We start from the raw sequence: 21156 nt of genomic DNA, 5'->3' as shown, positions 1-21156 counted from the left end.
CAATTAAATACAAATACACACACAAAAAAAATGGTGAAAAAGATGGAAAGTTCTGAATTGGCCCTTAGGGAAACAGACATTTCAACAATAATAGTAGGAGACTTCAACACACCACTCTCCACTACAGACAGAACAACCAGACAGAAGATCAACAAGGAAACAGAGAACCTAAATAATCTGATGAACGAACGAGACCTAACAGACATATATAGATCACTACATCCTAAAACATCAGGATATCCATTCTTCTACAGTGCCCACAGAACGTTCTCCAGGACAGATCATATGCTGGGGCCCAAAACAGCTCTCAATAAATTTTTAAAGTTTGAAATTCCTCAAAGCACTTTCTCTGACCATAACTGAATGAGGCTGTAAATCAATAACCACAAAAGAAACAGAATTTTCACAAATATATGGAGGTTAAGCAACACGCTCTTTTTTTAATTAATTTTTTTAAATACCAAAAATACGAAATGCAAACATTCTTAACTTTTGATCATTTCGTTCTATATATATGACCAGTAATTCACAATATCATCACGTAGTAAGTAAGCAACACACTCTTATTAAACAACAAGTGGGTCAAAGAAGAAGTTGCAAGAGACATCAGTAAATATCTGGAGACTAATGAAAATGAAATACAACACGTCAAAACCTATGGTTGCAACAAAGGCAGCGCTGAGACAGAAATTTATACCTCTAAACACACACATTAAAAAGGAAGAAAGAGCTAAAACCAAAGACCTGACTGAACAACTGAAGAAACTAGAGAAAAAGCAGCAAACTAACCCCATAGCAAGTAGGAGAAAAGAAAGAACAAAGATTAAAGCAGAAATAAATGAACTAGCTTACCTGCCCTGCAGGAGACCCAAGTTTGACTGATGGCCCATCATGTACTCCCCCCCCCCAAAAAAAAAGAGAAAAAAATGAACTAGAAAACAACCACCGCACACACATACAAAAATAGAGAGAATCAATAAAACCAAAAGTTGGTTCTTTGAGAAGATCAACAAGATTGACAAATTCTTAGCTACAGATACAGATTTGCAGCTTTTTTCTTTGTTGCCTTAATTTTAAATTGGTTTATAAAACTTACTGTGCAAACACACACACACACACAAAAGAGAGAAACACAAATATACAAACTCCAAAATGAGAGGGGGTCATTACCATGGATCCCACAGAAATTTTAAAAATCATACGATTTTTACAACTGTATGCCAACAAACTAGACAACTTAGAAGAAATGGACAATTTCCTCGAAAACACATGAACAACCTATATTGATGTGAGAAGAAACAGAGGATCTCAACAAACCAATCACACGTAAAGAGATTCAATCAGTCATCCAAAACCTTTCTACAAAGAAAAGCCCAGGGCCAGACAGCTTCACAGGGGAACTTTACCAAACAGTCCAAAAATAACTAACACCATTCCTGCTCAAACTCTTTCAAAAAATGGAAGAAAAAGGAATATACTACCTAACATTTTATGAAGCTAACATCATTGTAACACCAAAACCAAATAAAGATACTACAAGAAAGGAAAACTACAGGTCAAAATCCCTAGTGAATATAGATGTAAAAATTCTCAACAAAATACCTGCAAATTGAATCCAAAGGCACATTAAGAGAATTATACATCATGACCCCACGGGGCTCATTCTGGGAGTGCAAGGGTGGTTCAACACAGGAAAAGCAATCAACGGAACACAGCACATTAATGATTTGAAGGGGAAAAATCACATGATCATCTTTACTGATGCTGAAAAACATTCAACAAAATTCAGTATCCATTTCTTTTTTTTTTTGGATTTTTTGTTGTTAATTTTTTTTTTAATTTAAGAAAACAAACATCACACTTAGAACCACCAACAATGGATATCTTAGTTAGCTTAAGCATAGGCAAATGTAAATAAAGTAGCCATGCAATCATTGTAAAGCCTGTGTTTGCATAGCAAGTTTGATAAACTAATTTAAAATTAAGGCAAGAAGGAAAAAACCTACATATTCAGTATCCATTTATGATAAAAACACTTCAAAAGGTAGGATCAAAGGAAACGTCCTCAATATGACAAAGGGCATATATGAAAAACCCACAGCCAGCAGCACAGTCAATGGTGAAAGACTGAAAGCCTTTCCCCTAAGACTGGGAATGACACTAAGATGCCCACTGTCACCACTATTATTCAACGTCATAGTAGAAGTTCTAGCTGCAGCAGTCAGGCAAGAAAAGGAAATAAAAGGCATCCATTTTGAAAAGGAAGTAGTAAAAACTCTCATTATTTGCAGATGACATGATCCTATGCTTGGAAACCCTGAGAAATCTACAACAAAGCTACTTGAATTAATAAACAAATTCAGCAAAACGGTGGGATACAAGAGTAATATGCAAAATCAGTCATGTTTTGATACGCTAGTAATGACCTAACTGAGGAGGCAATTAAGAAAAAAATCCATTCACAACAGCAACTAAAAGAATCGAGTATAGGGCGGGCCACGGTGGCTCAATGGCAGAGTTCTCACCTGCCATGCCGGAGACCCAGGTTTCATTCCTGGTGCCTGCCCATGTTAAAAAAAAAAAAATCAAGTATATAGGAATAAACTTAATCAAGGATGTAAGGGACCTCCACACACACAAAAAATACCTCTACTAAAAGAAATAAAAGAAGCACCTTCAATTTTAAATAGTTGGAAAGATATTCTGTGTTCATGGATAGGAAGGCTAAATGTCGTTAAGATGTCAATTCTACCCAAGTTGATCTACAGATACAATGCAATTACAATAAAAATTCCAACAACCTGCTTTGCAGACTTGAAAAGCTAGTTACCAAATTTATTTGGAAGGGAAAGGGACTTCAAACTGCCAAAAACACCCTAAAAAAAGAATGAAGTGCCTCACACTCCCTGAGTGTGGAAGGCCTCACACTCCCTGAGTGTGGAAGGCCTCACACTCCCTGACTTGAAAGCTCATCATGAAGCCACAGTGGCCAGAACAGCATGGTGCTGGCACAGAGACAGACATGCTGATCAACAGAATAGAAATGAGAGTTTGGAAATACACCCTCAGATCTATGATCAACTGATTTTTGACAAAGTCCCCAAAACCACTTAACTGGGACAGAACAGTCTCTTCAATAAGGGACTGGGAGAACTGGATATCCTTAGCCAAAGCAATGAAAGAGGACCGATACCCCATATTCTATATAAACTTAACTCAAGGTATCAAAGACCTAAATATAAGAGCCAGTACCATAAAACTCCTAGAAGAAATATAGCAAAACATCTTCAAGACTTAGTAAAGTAGCTTCTTAGACCTTATATCCAAAGCACAAGCAACGAAAACAGATAAATGGGAACTCCTCAGAATCAGGTTCTTCTGTGCCTCAAAGGACTTTACCAAAAAGGTAAAGAGGCAGTCAGCTCAAAGGGGGAAAATATTTGGAAACCATGCATCTAATAAGGGTTTGATATCCAGTATATATAAAGAAATCCTACAATTCAACAATAAAAGAACATACAGCCCAGTTATAAGTTTTGGAAAAAAATGTTTTTGGAAAAAAATGTTTTTCCAAAGAGAAAATACAAATGGCTAAAAAGTACATGAAAAGATGCTCACCTTCATTAGCTATCAGGGAATCACAAATCAAAACCACAATGATATATCTTACGCCTGGAAGAATGGCTGCCATTAATCAAACAGGAAACTACAAATGTTGGAGAGGATATGGAGAAACTGGGACTTTATTCCAAACTAACACTAAGCTTATTCACTGTTGGTGGGAATGCATAATGGTACAGCTGCTATTGTTCCTCAGAAAACTATCGAGTTGCCCTATGACCCAGCAATTCCATACTCTGTATATACCCAGAAGATCTGAGAGCAGTGACACTAATAGACATTTGCACACTGATGTTCACAGTGGCATAATCACAATCGCCAAAAGACAGAAACAGTCCAAGTGTCTATCAACAGACAAATGGATAAAAGCATGGTATATACGTACAATGGAATATTATGGAGCAGTTAAGTTGAAATGAGGTCACGAAGAATATGACAACATGGATGAACCTTGAGGACATGATACTGACTGAAATAAGCCAGGCACAAAAGGATTGATACTGTATGAGTTCACTAATATGAACCCCCTCAAAAATGTAAACTCAGAGACATAAAATGTATCTACCTAGAGATAGACAGAAGCTAGAGAAGGGGGAGTGATTATCTAATATGTACAGACATGTTTACGAGGTTGAATTTAAATGTATGGGAATGGATAGAGGCAATGGCAGTTCATTAGTGGGATTATAAGTAACAGTGCCGAACTGAAGGTAAATATGGTTGAAAGGGGTTTAGAGCCATGTACCTCACCGATTAGCATTACAAATATAAGTTTTGCATGAACTACTTCAAAGGCATGACACTTGTACAAAGAGTTAGTACTAGAGTGGTATATGGGGAAACTGCCTAGTGCATGGTAGGGACTACATTTAACAGGACTAGATTGCTAGTACCACAATACTAGGAGTAAATAAGTGGGTGGGCAGATCAGAGTTATGGGATGGGGTGTTTGGGGTTTTCTCTTTGGAGCAATGAAAACTGTCAAAATTTGAGAGTAATGATTGTACAACTCAGTGAGGATAGTGTGAGACACTACTTATTTTGGATAGACTATATCTCAACAAAATCTGCAGCTTCAAAATAAACAAACAGACAGAGATAGATAAATGATAGAAGGGCTTACAGAGTGTCTCTCACATATACTCTCTGGTCCAATCTTCATGGCCCTTGAAATAAAAACTGACTGTAACCCTGACCCTAGACAAGGCGAGTACACAGGCACAGAGAGGCTGGGCGTCTCACTCCACAGTTCCTCCATTCTCTGCACTCCCTGCTAAGCAGGGTTTCTTTACCAGCTCCTTCCCCCAAGGCCTGTGCGTGGGCCCCAGCACTGTGCATCCAGAAGGCTCTGGACAGATGTCTGCTGCCTGAGACCAGCACTCCGGAGCCGTCTCCCACCTGCCCGTGAAGGGCCCAATACCCTGGGATGGGGTGCTCCTCCCACCCCAGGCCTTACCGCCCGGATCTCTCTCTCTAGCAGCTTGCCGGAGCAGGAGTATGTGTTGTCAATGAAGGGACAGGAGACCTCGGCCTCCTGGCTGTTGCAGATGGTGCCCTGCAGGCATTCCCTAGGGAAGGGAGTTGGAAGGAGGGTTAGGGTCCCTGTACCCCCACCAGGGACCCATCCCCCACGTGGCCAAGCCAAACCCCGGGGACCATTCTCAGTCACCATCAGGCAGGCTTATCTTACATCCACCTTCCTACCTTTCCTGCCCACCAGGCCATCACCAAGGTTTCCACTTCTGTCCTCCACCCCTGCCACCGCTCTGGGCCAGGCGAGGATGACCCTGGCCACGCCCCAACCCAGACTTCAACCCCATCCACCTGTGACGTAGTTCCAGCCCATCCTGGCCATGATCTCATCTGGACCCAACCACCCCTGACCCTCACCCCACTCCCTCTCAGGTGTGACTCATCCTTGACCCCCTGTCTCCCCACATCCACCCAGGTCTCCCCGCATCCACCCTGCCCCCCTAGAGTCTATTCTCAGCATGTTTCTCCCCAGAGGCCTCCCAGACCCCCCCAGGCAAACCCAAATCCCTCACCATGGCTCACATGGACCGCCTTGGCCCCACAACAACTTTGTCCTGTCTCCTGCTCTGCCCCTCCAACCCTCTGCTCCCCACTGCACGCACGCACGCACGCACGCGTGCACACACACACACACACACACACACACGCCTCTTTGCTCTTCTCCAGGCCAGGCAACGGCCACCTCAGAGGCCCTCTGGTTGGAGTTTCACCCTCAACTCCTTCGGGTCACTGTTGAAACATTACCTCCTACAGGCTTCCCTGGCCAGGCTTTTGGAGTAGGACCCCTGGTGTTTCTATCATAATCCACTGTTACTTGGCATTTGATAATGTGCAATTACATTTAGCAGTGATGACATCAGCCCGCCCGCCCACCCCCCAGTGGAATGCAAGCTCCAGGAAGCAAGTGAGACAGGATTTCCAGGGCCCAGCAAAGTCCCGGGCCCCTAGGGTGCTGCAGTGAATAAGTGAATGAGTACCTGTTCTCAATGGCCAGGGGGGTGGAAGGATGATGAGAGGAGGCTAAGGGGAAAGGCTGCTGCTGGGCAGGGCAGGCAGGGCCTTGGCGCTTGCCTCCAGGACTGGGACGATGCCCCTGCATGGTCCTGGGCATTGAGGGTTGTGGTCGAACCACAGGCTCTGGAGCAGAAGGCCTGAGCTATGGTGGGCTTCTCCTCTTGAAAGCTGTGTGGCCACAGGCAAGATGCTTGGCCTCTCTGTACCTTACTGCCCTCATCCACAAAATGGAGAGAACAGAACCCACCTTGCATGTTTCTGTGACGTCCAATGAGATGTAGGAGCCCAGGGCCCCACCCACCGTCAGCCCATAAGCCCGCACGTCTGGGGGCGGGACTTGGGGCGCACCTGCAGAAGGTGTGCAGACACTCACGCAGCACCACGCCTTCTCCGGGCCCCAGCAGCAAGTAGCACACGGGACACTCGGTGGGCTCGGTGTTCAGCACCAGGCTCCTCTGATCCAGCTGGACATGCTGCTGGTAGTTCCCCTCCTGCTGCTTCTGCTTCCGCTGGGCACACGGGGCGGGGCCATGGGCGTGTCAGGGTCTCGGAGTGCAGTCAGACCGGTGGGAGGGGGTGGGAGGTGAGGATCAGGGCCTCAGGGACAGGGGAGACCAGGAGACCAGCAAAATTGGGGGAGTCCGGATCCCAGATGGGTCCAGGCCGTGGCACGAGGAGGAGAGCTCTGAAAGGCTGGGAAGGGCGGCTGGGAGCCGGGGCCAGGTAGGGAGGCATGAAACCAAGGGGCAGGAAGCGGGCCAGGCAAGGTCAGGCTGGCGCTGCAGCCAGCGGCAGAACCAGCAAGGGAAGGATGGTGGAGGGCCAGGGAGGCCACTAGGGTCTTGGGCAGCAGAGCTCACATTCCTGCCAAGAAGTGAGACAGAAAAAGAAAAAGAAAAGGAAAAAAAAAAAAAAGCAAGGCAGGGCTGGGATCAGGGGGAGGGGGCAGAGCAGGGTCAAGGTCAGGGGTGGAGGGGTGTCAAAGCTAAGGAGAGGAGCAAGGAGAGGGAGGGGATGGGGTCATGGCCAAGGTGGAGATGGGATCAGAAATGGGTTCATGGCTGGGGTGGGGCAAGGGCAGGGCTCAGTCCCAGGGGAATGCAGGTGGGAGGTGGGGTCATAAAATCAGAATGGGGGCTATTGGGTGTGTGGGCTATGGGAGGGGCAGGACAGAGGGTGAGGGCTTGGGCCAGGGTCACAGGGGGTCAAGGATGAGCCGCACCTGAGAGGGAGTGGGGTGAGGGTCAGGGGTGATTGGGTCCAGATGAGACCGTGGCCAGGGTAGGCTGGGACTACGTCACAGGTGGATGGGGCTGAAGTCCGGGTTGGGGCGTGGCCAGGGTCATATTGCATATTGTGTGCGTCTGTCCAAGCCGGGGGCGGGGCATGTGAGCCGCGGTCTCAGTTGGCCACCTTGGGGAAGGGCTGGTCACAGTCCAGTTCGAGGTCACCGTCGGGACGTGGTCGTGAGGGGGCAGGGGAAAAACAGGGGAGGGGCGACAATGTGGCAGCGTCCCCTGTCCTGGCCTACACCTCCCCTCGGTGTCCAGGTGCTAGTCCCAAGGTGCCTGTCGGGGACCTCGGCGCCCACCTGCTGGTACTTGCGCAGCGCCTCCTCCTCGCCCTGCAGGCGCGCGCGCTCCTCCTCGTCGGGCTGGTACGAGGCCGGAACCTCGTAGGCCTCGGGCCGCGCCCGGCAGCACATCTCGCAGCCGGGCCGCGTGGGCTTGTTGATGAAGGTGCACCCGGGGCACTGCCAGCCCACCTGGGGGCAGAGGGGCCGTGAGCGCGGTGCGCCAGGCAGGGAAGAGGGCGCACGCCCGCGGGCGGCTTACCCGCGGCGGCTCGGGAGCGGCTTCGGGCGGCCCCTGCCCCGGCTCCTGGGTGGCCCCGGATTTCGGGGCAGCTGCCTCCAGGGGACCCCTTGGCTGCAGCGTGAGGTCCTTGAAGCCCAGATCTGCGGAGAAGGGTCAAGGGGTGGCGGATCCAGGTGGCCCTCTTCCCTCCCCCTCCTCCCCTCCCCCTCCCGCCCGCCTCCGGTCCTGCGCCCGCCCCGAGCTCCCGCAGGCAGGGCCTTGACTCCAGTTCGACTGCTCCCGGGCCCTCTGGGGGAACAGCCAGCTTGGCCCTCCTGAAGTGATGCGCCTGAAAGGGCACCACACCTTGGAGGTCTTCCTACCAAAACACTGACTCTGAATCCCGTGGTGGGAGGCATGGGGAACCCAAGTTAAGGGACCAGCCTACAGGAAACAAAACAGAACTGGTCTGGACTGTTTAAAATGCCAGAATCAAAAAAGTGAAGGCGCTCCTTTTATCTATGGTATGGACAGATGAGGAAAAAGTATGGATAAGAAATAAATAATAGGGCGGGCCGCGGTGGCTCAGCGGGCAAAGTGCTTGCCTGCTATGCCGGAGGGCCTCGGTTGGATTCCCGGCCCCAGCCCATGTAACAAAAACAAAAAAACAAAATACAATAAAACAAGAGAATGTTTGAAGATGTTTCCCTTTCTTCCTTCCTTCCTTCCTTCTATCCTTCCTTCCTTCTCTCTGTCTTTCCTTTAAAAAAAAAAAAAAAAAAAAAAAAAAAAAAAAAAAAAAAAGAAATAAATAATAGGGGGAACAAAGGTTAAGATAAATTGAGTAGATTGAAATATTAGTGCTCAATGAAAGGGAGTGGTAAGGGGTGTGGCATGTATGAGTTTTTCCTTTTTTCTTTCTTTTGCTGGAGAAAAGCAAATGTTCAAAATAGTGATCATGGTGATGAACACACAACTATGTGATGATATTGTGAGCCACTGACTGTAACCATGTCGAGAATGTCTGTATGTCAAGAATGTTTGTATGCTTGATTGTTTATAGAAAAAATATTTTTAAAAAAAAAGAAATCAAGGGAAGACAGAAGAAGCCAAAGATTGAAAAGTATAGAGACATGAGGGCTAATGTCATGTCTTTTCTATAAAGATACCCAGTAGAAAACTGGTTAAATGTGACTATGGGCTGTAGGTTAGGTAATAGTAAGGCATCCTGAATGTAACATTGTGTGTAGTAGTGTAAGAAAATGCCCTTTTTGTTTTAGGAAATACTGAAGTATTAAGGGGGGAGGAATATCATGTCTGCCAATCACTCCCAAAATGGTTCGGAAAAAAAATTATTTACATGTAAGTTTATACATATATAGGGAGAAAGCAAATGTGGTAAAATGGCAACATTTGGGGAATCTGTCAGTATACTGGAATTCTTTGTACATTTCCGCAACTTTTCTGTAAATGTGGAGTATTGAAAAAGAAAAAGGAAAAAGTTTAGAATAAACTCTAGCTATTATCATCATGCCCCATTTGCAGGTTAGAAAACTGAGGTACAGAGAAGGGAAGGAATGCCAGTGCCAGGACGGAGCCCAGCCCCTCTCCCCGGTGCTGGCTGGTCTCCAGCGGTTCCCTGAAACGGCTCCCTTCCGGGTGGGCCAAGGCTTCTGCCTCTCCTCACCCTCCAATTCCAGCTGGGGCTGGGGTCCCTGAGCCCTGTGTTACTGGGGAGCAGGGCCTCACCTTCCAGCATCCGCAACTGCCGCTCCCGCTGCAGCTGCTGGGGGTTGAGTGAGGTGTTGCGGGCTGACAGCAGGTAGAGGTAGGCGCTGTCCCCATCCCGCCGCACCCCATGGGAGTGTAGGGTCTCCTGGTCTCGGGCCAGACGCTGCCCAATCACCCACTGCTGCAGGGCTGGCGGGAAGCCGTAGTCCAGGAATACCTGGCAGGGGGCACCGAGAGAGGGAGAGTGGGAAGCGGGACCAGCGTAGGGAGGCTGGAGCAAATGCATGCCTCTTCCTGGTGTCTCCCTTCTGCCCCTCACTCACCATGTCCTTGAGGGAAGCCACCGTCATGTCAGGGCGCACCGTGAGCCAGATGGTGACGAGGTGTATGTGAGCATCCTCCACGCTCACCCACAGCCTGAGGAGAAGGGTAGGTGGGGGCCAGGGCTCAGGTCACAGGGCCAACTTCGGCCACCAGCTATGGACAGGGACACATCTGCACACGTGTGCATGCACACAGCTGGACAAACACACGCCACCCCAAGTCTGGGTGAGAGGCCACCCCTGGATTCCCACCCCCCGTGCCTCCCCCTTCCTTAGATCCCACTGTGTAGGCTCCTCCAAAGCCGCCCGCCCGCTGCTCTCAGAAGGAAATTGAACTCCTCACTGCGGCCAAGCCCCTCCTGCCTCTCCAACTGCTTCTCCTGGCATCCTCTCCCCTGCTCCCCAGCCAGACCACCCACGTTATTACTTCCCACGTGCCAAGACAAGTCAAAGGGCTTAGAATGTAAGAATGTATTTAATCCTTTCCACACACACATGAGGCAGGTACTGTTTGTTATCCCTGTTTCACAGACGAACAAAAAATGAGGTACAGAGAGTTCAGAGTGACTCTGCACAGTGAGGAATTAATATCTGAGGGAGTCAGGATTTAAATCCAAACAATCTTCACTTCAGAGAAAGTGGTTTTAAAGCACCAACTTTCTCAAGAATACTCAAGCCAAACACCAGAAGAACAAAAGCCCAAAAAGGAAGGACTAAGATGAAAAAAAAAAAGAACTGACCCCAAAGGAAACAGAAATAATCTGGGAAACAGAACACTAATAGGAGTGAAGCCTCATCAGTGCCTTCGGGGAGACTGCAGACAACAGCATGCCCCTAAAAGCAAGAGCAGGCAGGAGGACTCACCTGGAGACCGAGGAGGAGGTCCTGGGAGTGAAAGAAGTGACTGCTGACTAATCAAACCTTTAGAGCCAACTAAAATCTCTCAAAATATGTGTGGTGGAGGAACCTACTGAATGACACCATGAGGAAGCAATCCACTAAAACCAGAATGTAGGAAAATTGTGGAGGCCAAAGGACAAAGCTCCTTAAAAAAAATGGAAAGGTATAAAAAAAAATGGAGGAGAATAGGACAGACTTAAGAAATATATTAACCAGATGTTACATGTGGATCTTATGTGGCTCCTAATTGGAATAAACCAACTATAAAAAGCATTAATATGATAATCAGGGAAATTTTAATGCAAACTGGGTATCTGAGGATTTTAAGGAATTATTGTTAATTTTGCAAGGTTGATAAAGATATTTAGGTTATTTTTAGGGCCTTATTTTTTTTATTTTTAAATTTTTAATCCATATGTTTTACTTGTTAGGGCCTTCTTTTTAAGAGATACACAGCAAGGTACTTATGGGTGAAATATTATCTAGGATCTCCTTTAAAACACTCTAGAAGATGCCCTCAGAGTTTCTCAGGAAAATGATTTTGAACACCCAGCAAACTATTAATGAAGTGAGAGGGCAAAATTTGGAAATTTTTAGACATGCAATGACTCTAAAAGTTTACCACATGAAAAGCTTTTGGTTGTTTTTTTTATTCCACAAGAAAAGCTTCTGAAATACAAGAAACAAGAACAGCTCAGTCTGATTCAGGAGACTGGAAGAAACTAAAAAGAAATGAAAAGAACGACTGGATCATAACCCTCAAAATGTTTTTCTTCAAGTAACAGGGGTTTTGAAACATAAAAATGTACATGGTTTTAACTGGCACTACTTATTCTATGGCGAATAATATTTCCATAAGCAGAATACTATAAATGCTATTTTAGTGGGTTTACGTTTTTAGAATTAACCGAGAGGCAAAGCATAGAACCCTTAATTATAGTCAGAAAACAAAATAGCAGCTATAATCTTAACACTAAACAAACAGAACCACAATTAGAACCAGCCTCCTCATCCAGCATCATCAAGACCTGCGGGTACACAGTACATCAGAGAGCTGGTTAAAGCAAAGAACTGCAAAAAACAACTCTGGACAAAATGTTAACCCTTAATTTTAGTTTACAAGTTATAAATGTGCATTCACTGCCAGTCTCTAGGTATACAGCCAAAAGCTTTTCTTTGCATATGAATCTGCTGACTGGAATTTCCCATGGTTGCTATTTTAATGAACCACATCCATAATACATAGTCTATGATTTCCAGGTTCAGCTTCATTAAAGTGGAGCAAGAATTTAGATACTTTCAAAGTACCTGAGAGCTGGATTTTTACCATATTTTATTTTTACAACTATCTCACCCTAAAGTGACAACAGTTCTGTTTGGTGACTTGCCTGTATCGTTTCTTTCTAAGCCATCAATATAGTTTTCATATAAACAATTCTCTGTTAGCACTTGTATTTTATTAAGTAATGTAACAGCTAGTTAAATTGTGTTATTACAATAATAAGTATAGGTCACTAGGGAGCAAACTCAATGGACAGCTGTTGTGCGTCAGCTCCACTGATAAGCATGGAGGGGAGCAGGTCTGCAAGAGGGGGGACCATCAAGATGGGTGCTGATCCAGCACATCAGAGGTGGGGCCTGAGACTCTGCTCAGGCTGCTGGACCCTAGACCACACTGTGAATACATGGTGCTGGCTGATACTGTCCACGAAGCTATGAGCATCAGTATGTTTTACAGAGGAAACTACGGTGCCATTTATTAGGGAGACCAAGTGGAGGTCAGCTGGGAGAGCTGCCTCTGTAATACTTCAACAAAAATCTGGAAGTCAGGGGAAGGAAGAGTGGGCAATAAGAATGTTAAATTCCTCATCTTCATGCATCCCCAGGTACTGCCTCAAGTTGATATATCAAGAAATAGGTATACAAATATTTCATTTAAAATCAAATGGCCAAAAGACATAGACTGGCAGAATGGATTAAAAAACAGGATCCTTCTATATGCTGTCTACAGGAAACACATCTTAGACCCAAAGATAAACATAGGTTGAAAGTGAAAGGTTGGGAAAAGATATTTCATGCAAATAACAACCAGAAAAGAGCAGGAGTAGCTATACTAATATCCAACAAATTAGACTTCAAATGTAAAACAGTTAAAAGAGACAAAGGACACTATCTACTAATAAAAGGAACAATTCAACAAGAAGACATAACAATCATAAATATTTATGCACCGAACCAGAATGCCTCAAAATACGTGAGGAATACACTGCAAACACTGAAAAGGGAAATAGACACATATACCATAATAGTTGGAGACTTCAATTCACCACTCTCATCAATGGACAGAACATCTAGACAGAGGATCAATAAAGAAATAGAGAATCTGAATAGTACTATAAATGAGCTAGACTTAACAGACATTTATAGGACATTACATCCCACAACAGCAGGATACACCTTTTTCTCAAGTGCTCATGGATCATTCTCAAAGATAGACCATATGCTGGGTCACAAAGCAAGTCTTAACAAATTTAAAAACATTGAAATCATACACAACACTTTCTCGGATCATAAAGGAATGAAGTTGGAAATCAATAACAGACGGAGTGCCAGAAAATTCACAAATACGTGGAGGCTCAACAACACACTCTTAAACAACGAGTGGGTCAAAGAAGAAATTGCAAGAGAAAATAGTAAATACCTCCAGGCGAATGAAAACGAAAACACAACATATCAAAACCGATGGGACGCAGCAAAGGCAGTGCTAAGAGGGAAATTTATTGCCCTAAATGCCTATATCAGAAAAGAAGAAAAGACTAAAATTCAGGAATTAACAGTCCACTTTGAAGAACTGGAGAAAGAACAGCAAACGAACCCCAAAGCAAGCAAAAGGAAAGAAATTACAAAGATTAGAGCAGAAATAAATGAAATTGAAAACATGAAAACAATAGAGAAAATCAATAAGACCAGAAGTTGGTTCTATGAGAAAATCAATAAGATTGATGAGCCCTTAGCAAGATTGACAAAAAGAAGAAGAGAGAGGATGCAAATAAATAAGATCAGAAATGGAACAGGAGACATAACCACTGACCTCACAGAAATAAAGGAGGTAATAACAGGATATTATGAACAACTTTATGCTAATAAATACAACAATTTAGATGAAATGGATGGATTCCTGGAAAGACATGAACAACCAACTTTGACTCAAGAAGAAACAGATGACCTCAACAAACCAATCACAAGTAAAGAAATTGAATCAGTCATTCAAAAGCTTCCTAAAAAGAAAAGTCCAGGACCAGACGGCTTCACATGTGAATTTTATCAAACATTTCAGAAAGAATTAGTACCAAATCTCCTCAAACTCTTCAAAAAAATCGAAGTGGAGGGAAAGCTACCTAATTCATTCTATGAAGCCAACATCACCCTCATAACAAAACCAGGCAAAGATATTACAAAAAAAGAAAACTACAGGCCAATCTCTCTAATGAATATAGATGCAAAAATCCTCAATAAAATTCTAGCAAATCGAATCCAACAACACATTAAAAGAATTATACATCATGACCAAGTAGGATTCATCCCAGGTATGCAAGGATGGTTCAACATAAGAAAATCAATTAATGTAATACACCATATCAACAAATCAAAGCAGAAAAATCACATGATCATCTCAATTGATGCAGAGAAGGCATTTGACAAGATTCAACATCCTTTCCTGTTGAAAACACTTCAAAAGATAGGAATACAAGGGAACTTCCTTAAAATGATAGAGGGAATATATGAAAAACCCACAGCTAATATCATCCTCAATGGGGAAAAATTGGACACTTTCCCCCTAAGATCAGGAACAAGACAAGGATGTCCATTATCACCACTATTATTCAACATTGTGTTGGAGGTTCTAGCCAGAGCAATTAGACAAGAAAAAGAAATACAAGGCATCAAAATTGGAAAGGAAGAAGTAAAACTATCACTGTTTGCAGACGATATGATACTATACGTCGAAAACCCGGAAAAATCCACAACAAAACTACTAGAGCTAATAAATGAGTACAGCAAAGTAGCAGGTTACAAGATCAACATTCAAAAATCTGTAGCATTTCTATACACTAGTAATGAACAAGCTGAGGGGGAAATCAAGAAACGAATCCCATTTACAATTGCAACTAAAAGAATAAAATACCTAGGAATAAATTTAACTAAAGAGACAAAAAACCTATACAAAGAAAACTACAAAAAACTGTTAAAAGAAATCACAGAAGACCTAAATAGATGGAAGGGCATACCGTGTTCATGGATTGGAAGACTAAATATACTTAAGATGTCAATCCTACCTAAATTGATTTACAGATTCAATGCAATATCAATCAAAATCCCAACAACTTATTTTTCAGAAATAGAAAAACCAATAAGCAAATTTATCTGGAAGGGCAGGGTGCCGCGAATTGCTAAAAGTATCTTGAGGAAAAAAAATGAAGCTGGAGGTCTCACGCTGCTGGACTTTAAGGCATATTATGAAGCCACAGTGGTCAAAACAGCATGGTATTGGCATAAAGATAGATATATCGACCAATGGAATCGAATAGAGTGCTCAGATATAGACCCTCTCATCTATGGACATCTGATCTTTGATAAGGCAGTCAAGCCAACTCACCTGGGACTGAACAGTCTCTTCAATAAATGGTGCCTAGAGAACTGGATATCCATATGCAAAAGAATGAAAGAAGACCCGCATCTCACACCTTATACAAAAGTTAACTCAAAATGGATCAAAGATCTAAACATTAGGTCTAAGACCATAAAACAGTTAGAGGAAAATGTAGGGAGATATCTTATGAAACTTACAATTGGAGGCGGTTTTATGGACCTTAAACCTAAAGCAAGAGCACTGAAGAAAGAAAGAAAGAAATGGGAGCTCCTCAAAATTAAACACTTCTGTGCATCAAAGAACTTCATCAAGAAAGTAGAAAGACAGCCTACACAATGGGAGACAATATTTGGAAACAACATATCAGATAAAGGTCTAGTATCCAGAATTTATAAAGAGACTGTTCAACTCAACAACAAAAAGACAGCCAACCCAATTACAAAATGGGAAAAAGACTTTAACAGACACCTCTCAGAAAGAGGAAATACAAATGGCCAAAAGGCACATGAAGAGATGCTCAATGTCCCTGGCCATTAGAGAAATGCAAATCAAAACCACAATGAGATATCATCGAACACCCACCAGAATGGCCATTATCAACAAAACAGAAAATGACAAGTGCTGGAGAGGATGCGGAGAAAGAGGCACACTTATCCACTGTTGGTGGGAATGTCAAATGGTGCAACCACTGTGGAAGGCAGTTTGGCGGTTCCTCAAAAAGCTGAATATAGAATTGCCCTACGACCCAGCAATACCATTGCTAGGTATCTACTCAAAGGACTTAAGGGCAAAGACACAAACGGACATTTGCACACCAATGTTTATAGCAGCGTTATTTACAATTGCAAAGAGATGGAAACAGCCAAAATGTCCATCAACAGATGAGTGGCTAAACAAACTGTGGTATATACATACGATGGAATATTATGCAGCTTTAAGACAGAATAAACTTATGAAGCATGTAATAACATGGATGGACCTAGAGAACATTATGCTGAGTGAGTCTAGCCAAAAACTAAAGGACAAATACTGTATGGTCCCACTGATGTGAACCGACATTCGAGAATAAACTTGGAATATGTCATTGGTAACAGAGTCCAGCAGGAGTTAGAAACAGGGTAAGATAATGGGTAATTGGAGCTGAAGGGATACAGACTGTGCAACAGGACTAGATACAAAAACTCAAAAATGGACAGCACAAAAATACCTAATTGTAAAGTAATCATGTTAAAACACGGAATGAAGCTGCATCTGAGCTATAGGTTTTTTTTTGTCTGTCTGTCTGTTTGTTTGTTTGTGTCTTCTTTTTTCTCTTTTTCCTTTTCTTTTTTTTTACTATTGTTATTATTTTTATTTTTTTCTCTATATTAACATTCTATATCTTTTTCTGTTGTTTTGTTAGTTCTTTTCCTAAATCGATGCAAATGTACTAAGAAATGATGATCATGCATCTATGTGATGATGTTAAGAATTACTGATTGTATATGTAGAATGGAATGATTTCTAAATGTTGTGTTAATTTCTTTTTTTTTCTTTAATTAAAAAAAAAAAAATCAAATGGCCAAAGGGTGGGGAAATGGTGGCTCAGTGGCAGAATTCTCGCCTGCCATTCTGGAGACCAGGGTTTGATTCCCAGAGCCTGCCCAGCAAAAAAAAAAAAAAAAAAAAAATCAAATGGCCAAATGATCTGCAAATTCAATGCATTCCTTATCAACATCCCCCCAGTCCCAGATGATTTCTTTGCAGAAACTGACAAGCTGATCCTAAAATTCACATGGGAAATTCAGAGTCCCAGAGTTGCCAAAACCATCTTGAAAAAGAACAAAGTTGGTGGACTCATACTTTCTAATTTCAAAATTTACTACAAGGCTACAGTAATCAAGACAATTTAGTACTGGCATCAGGACAGATAAATAGATAAATGAAATACAAATGAGAGTCCAAGAATAAGCCCCCACATTTGTGGTCAATTGGTTTTCGACAAGTGTGCCAAGACAGACAGGGAAAGAAAAGTCTTTCCAACAAATGGTGCTGAACAAGTGGATATCCACATGCAAAGGAAAGAACATGGACTCGCCTCGCATCAGATACAAAAATTAATTCACAATGACTCAAACAGCTAAATGTAAGACCTGAAGCTATGAAACTCTTAGAAGAAAAGAGGCATAAATCTTCTTGACTTCAGACTAGACAGTGGTATCTTAAATACGACACCAAAAGCAACAGTAACAAAAGAAAACATAGATAAACTGGACTTCACCAAAATTAAAAACTTGTGCTTCAAAGGACACCAAGAAGAAAGTGAATAGAGAACAGAATGGGAGAAAATTTTTGCAAATCATTTATCTGATAAGGGATTTGTATCCATAATACACAAAGAACTCTTACAACTCAATAACAGAAACTATCATTTTCTATAATTAAATATAAAATATATTATTTTATATAATTAAAAATGGACAAAAGATCTGAGTAGACATTTCTCCAAAGAAGAGCTATACAAATGGCTAATGAGCACATGAAAAGATGCTCAACATCATTAGTCATTAGGGAAATGCAAATCAAAACCACAGTGAGACACCACTTTATACCCCTTAGGATGACTATAATTAAACAGACAGACAATGAGAAGTGTTGGCGAGGATACAGAGAAATTGGAACCCTCAATACACTGCTGATGGGAATGTAAAGTTGTGCAGCCACTTTGGAAACAGCTCGCAGTTCCTCAAAAGGTTAAACAGAGAGTTAACAGAAGATCCAGCAATCCCACTCCTAGGTATATATCTAAGAGAACTGACAAATATGTCCACATAAAACCCTGTACACCAATGTCCATAGCTGCCTTATAATAGCCAAAAACCAGAAACAACGCAAATGTCCACCATCTGCTAAGGACTAAATAAAATGTGGTGTATCCATACAAAGGAGTATTACTCGGGAATAAACTGAAGCGAAGTACTGGTGCACGCTACAATCTGGATGAACCCTGAGAACATGCTAAGCGAAATTAACCAGACCCAAAGGGACAAATACTATCTGCTTCTACTTACACAAGAGTCAGCAAATTCAGAGACAGAAAGTAGATTCGATCACTGAGAGCTGGGGCCCCGCTGGGGAAGGTAGAAAGTGACTGCTAATGTGACTTTCTTTCTGGTTTGATGAAAATATTCTGAAGTTGGCTGCAGTGATGGCTGCACACTTCCACGCTATACTTAAACCCACTGAATTGAACACTTTAAATGGGTGAACTGTAGGGTAGGTGGATTTGATCCCAAAGATGTTTAAGAATGTCAAATGGGACCCACCAGGAGAACTAAAAATCAGGAAATGTAAAGCCATTTATTGCCTTACTACACGGTAGTATCCAAGAATGAGGAAGATCTTTATGTTCAGATGTGAAGAGATCTCTAAAAGCAGAGGCTATGGGTAAAAAGGGTGGAAAAATATATATATACTCATGCATCACCCATAGGTGTTCACACACATACACATTTAAATGTCTGTGTGTCTGTGTCTGTGTGTGTCTATTTTGTATGCATGAAACTCTCTGGAAGGAAAGGCTGGAGAAAGGGCCGGTGGGGGTGAGGACGGGGGCAGCTGGAGGATGGGGCAGAGAATGCCTTTCATTATAAACCCTTTTAGAATTTAACAGTAAATTACAGATGTGGAAAGTAATATAAAATGTAATCAAAATAAAAAAGGGGTTACTTCTGGGAGAGGGACTTGAAGGTAAAAGTGGAAGACATTTAATTTCACTTCAGATCCTTTTGTATGGTTTAATTTTCTTTTTACCATAACTGGGTTTAATACACACATACATATTTATTATAAACTGTGGTAAATGCTAGCAGGAAAAGAACAGGCTGCAACACGAGAGACTGAAATAAACCTAAGCTGAGGGTGGGCGATGGTGGCTCAGCAGGCAGAGTTTTCCCCTGCCATGCTGGAGACCCGGGTTCAATTCCCGGTGCCTGCCCATGCAAAAAACAAAAGTGAAAAAAAACACAAAAATCTAACCTGGGTTCTGGGGTCAGGGGAAATCTTAGAACATTGGCCTGGCGCCCGGAGGATCCCAGGCTGGGGTCTGGCTCTGCCCTGCGGGGGAAACACCTCTGCCTGTTTAGGAAGGCTCAAGCAAGCCCGAGCCCAGCAAGGGAAGGGAGCAGGAGACAGAGAGGGGCTTCAGCAGGTGCCTGCCTCACGGGACCCTGTAGGCCTCAGTGAGGTCATCCTGTCCACCCCAACAGCCATGGGGAGCCACAGGGGTTTCAGATTTACATTTTTTTTTTAAAAGAAAAAGCTATTTTAAGAGATAATTTTTAAAATATGTACAGGGAGGTACAAGAGAGGAAGCCAGGAGACCCATCAGGAGGCTCTTTCTGCATGGCCCAATCTTAGGGAGGCAGAACTTTCTAATGCGTGAAGGCATCGGAAAGGGAGGTGCCACTTAACAAGACGGAGTGATGGAGAGAGAAGCATATCTGGGGGAAGACTGGGCTCCGTTTGAGTTCTGTGAAGTTCTAGATGCCTGGGCTAGCCAAGTGAGAGGTGAGGTCATCAGTGGATGCAGGAAGCTGGAGCTCAGAGGAAGGGCTGTGCTGGAGGGACACACCTGGACATCCTCTGCCTGCAGATGGTGGGTAATTCATGGAGTGAGGCCTCCTGGCAAGGAGTACAGCTCCAGGAGAGAGAAGGGCCCAGAACCCACCCTGAGAAACCCCAACCTTTAAAGTCAAGGAGAAAAGCTAGGGAGAGCCACTGAGAAGTAGCAGTCCCTGGGTTTGGAAAAAGGTAATATGGTGTCCCAAAGGCCAAAAGAGAACATTACTACTAAAAATCATCCATTTATTGGTGACTAACATGTTTTAGACACTGTGCCAAGTATTTCAGCAACAAGTTTAAGACTCCTGCTGGAGACCGACTATCCATTCTCCCTTGCTTCCTTTGCTTGGAGAACCCCCAAATTCCAGCCATGTACATGCCATACATCCCAGGCACCCTTCAAACTGGGTGTAGCCGGGAGAATAAGTACTGGGATTAAGCAGAAGTAGTGTGTGCAACTTCTAGGGTGTGCCTTTACGAAGAGTGAGCAGGGTACCCCTCTTCCCTTCCTCCTTCCTGCTGACCAGAAGGCTGTGCCAGTTTGAAGTATTACGTGCCCCAGAAAAGCCACATCCTTTAATCCTCATTCAGTATTGGCTGGGTGGGATCTTTCTGATTGTTTCCAAGGAGATGTGGCCCACCCAATCGGGTGGTAACTTTTGATTAGATGGTTTCCATGGAGATGCGTCTCCACCCATCCAAGGTGAGGTTGCTTACTGGAACCCTATAAGAGGGAACCATTTTGGAAAAAGCAACCAGAACCAACAGAGCCCACACAGCCAGAGATCTTTGGAGATGAAGAAGGAAAATGCCCCCAGGGGAGTTTCATGAAAAAAGCAGCCAGGAGAGAAAGCTAGCAGATATTGTCATGTACCCTCCCAGTTGTGAGAGAAATCCCCAGCTTCATCAGCCTTTCTTGAGTGAAGGTAACCTCTTGTTGGTACCTTAATTTGGACATTTTCATGGCCTTAGAACTGTAAACTTG

At 43.4% G+C, this 21156-nt stretch overlaps 1 protein-coding gene across 2 annotated transcripts in view; it reads right to left on the bottom strand.

The window, feature by feature from the left end:
* Positions 1–21156, bottom strand: part of RBCK1 (RANBP2-type and C3HC4-type zinc finger containing 1) — a 33796-nt gene that overhangs the window by 8800 nt on the left and 3840 nt on the right. For both annotated transcript variants that reach the window (XM_077112043.1, XM_077112045.1), the window contains exons 3-8: positions 10019–10112; positions 9714–9912; positions 8004–8125; positions 7760–7933; positions 6517–6677; positions 5078–5189 (exon numbers count right to left, since the gene is read on the bottom strand). In XM_077112043.1, the coding sequence (XP_076968158.1) occupies positions 5078–5189; positions 6517–6677; positions 7760–7933; positions 8004–8125; positions 9714–9912; positions 10019–10112 (862 nt within the window). The remainder of the gene's footprint in view (positions 1–5077; positions 5190–6516; positions 6678–7759; positions 7934–8003; positions 8126–9713; positions 9913–10018; positions 10113–21156) is intronic.

The sequence above is a fragment of the Tamandua tetradactyla genome, chromosome 1 (assembly GCF_023851605.1).
Source record: "Tamandua tetradactyla isolate mTamTet1 chromosome 1, mTamTet1.pri, whole genome shotgun sequence".
Classification (NCBI taxonomy): domain Eukaryota; kingdom Metazoa; phylum Chordata; class Mammalia; order Pilosa; family Myrmecophagidae; genus Tamandua; species Tamandua tetradactyla.
This window is presented reverse-complemented; position numbering and strand designations above follow the sequence as displayed.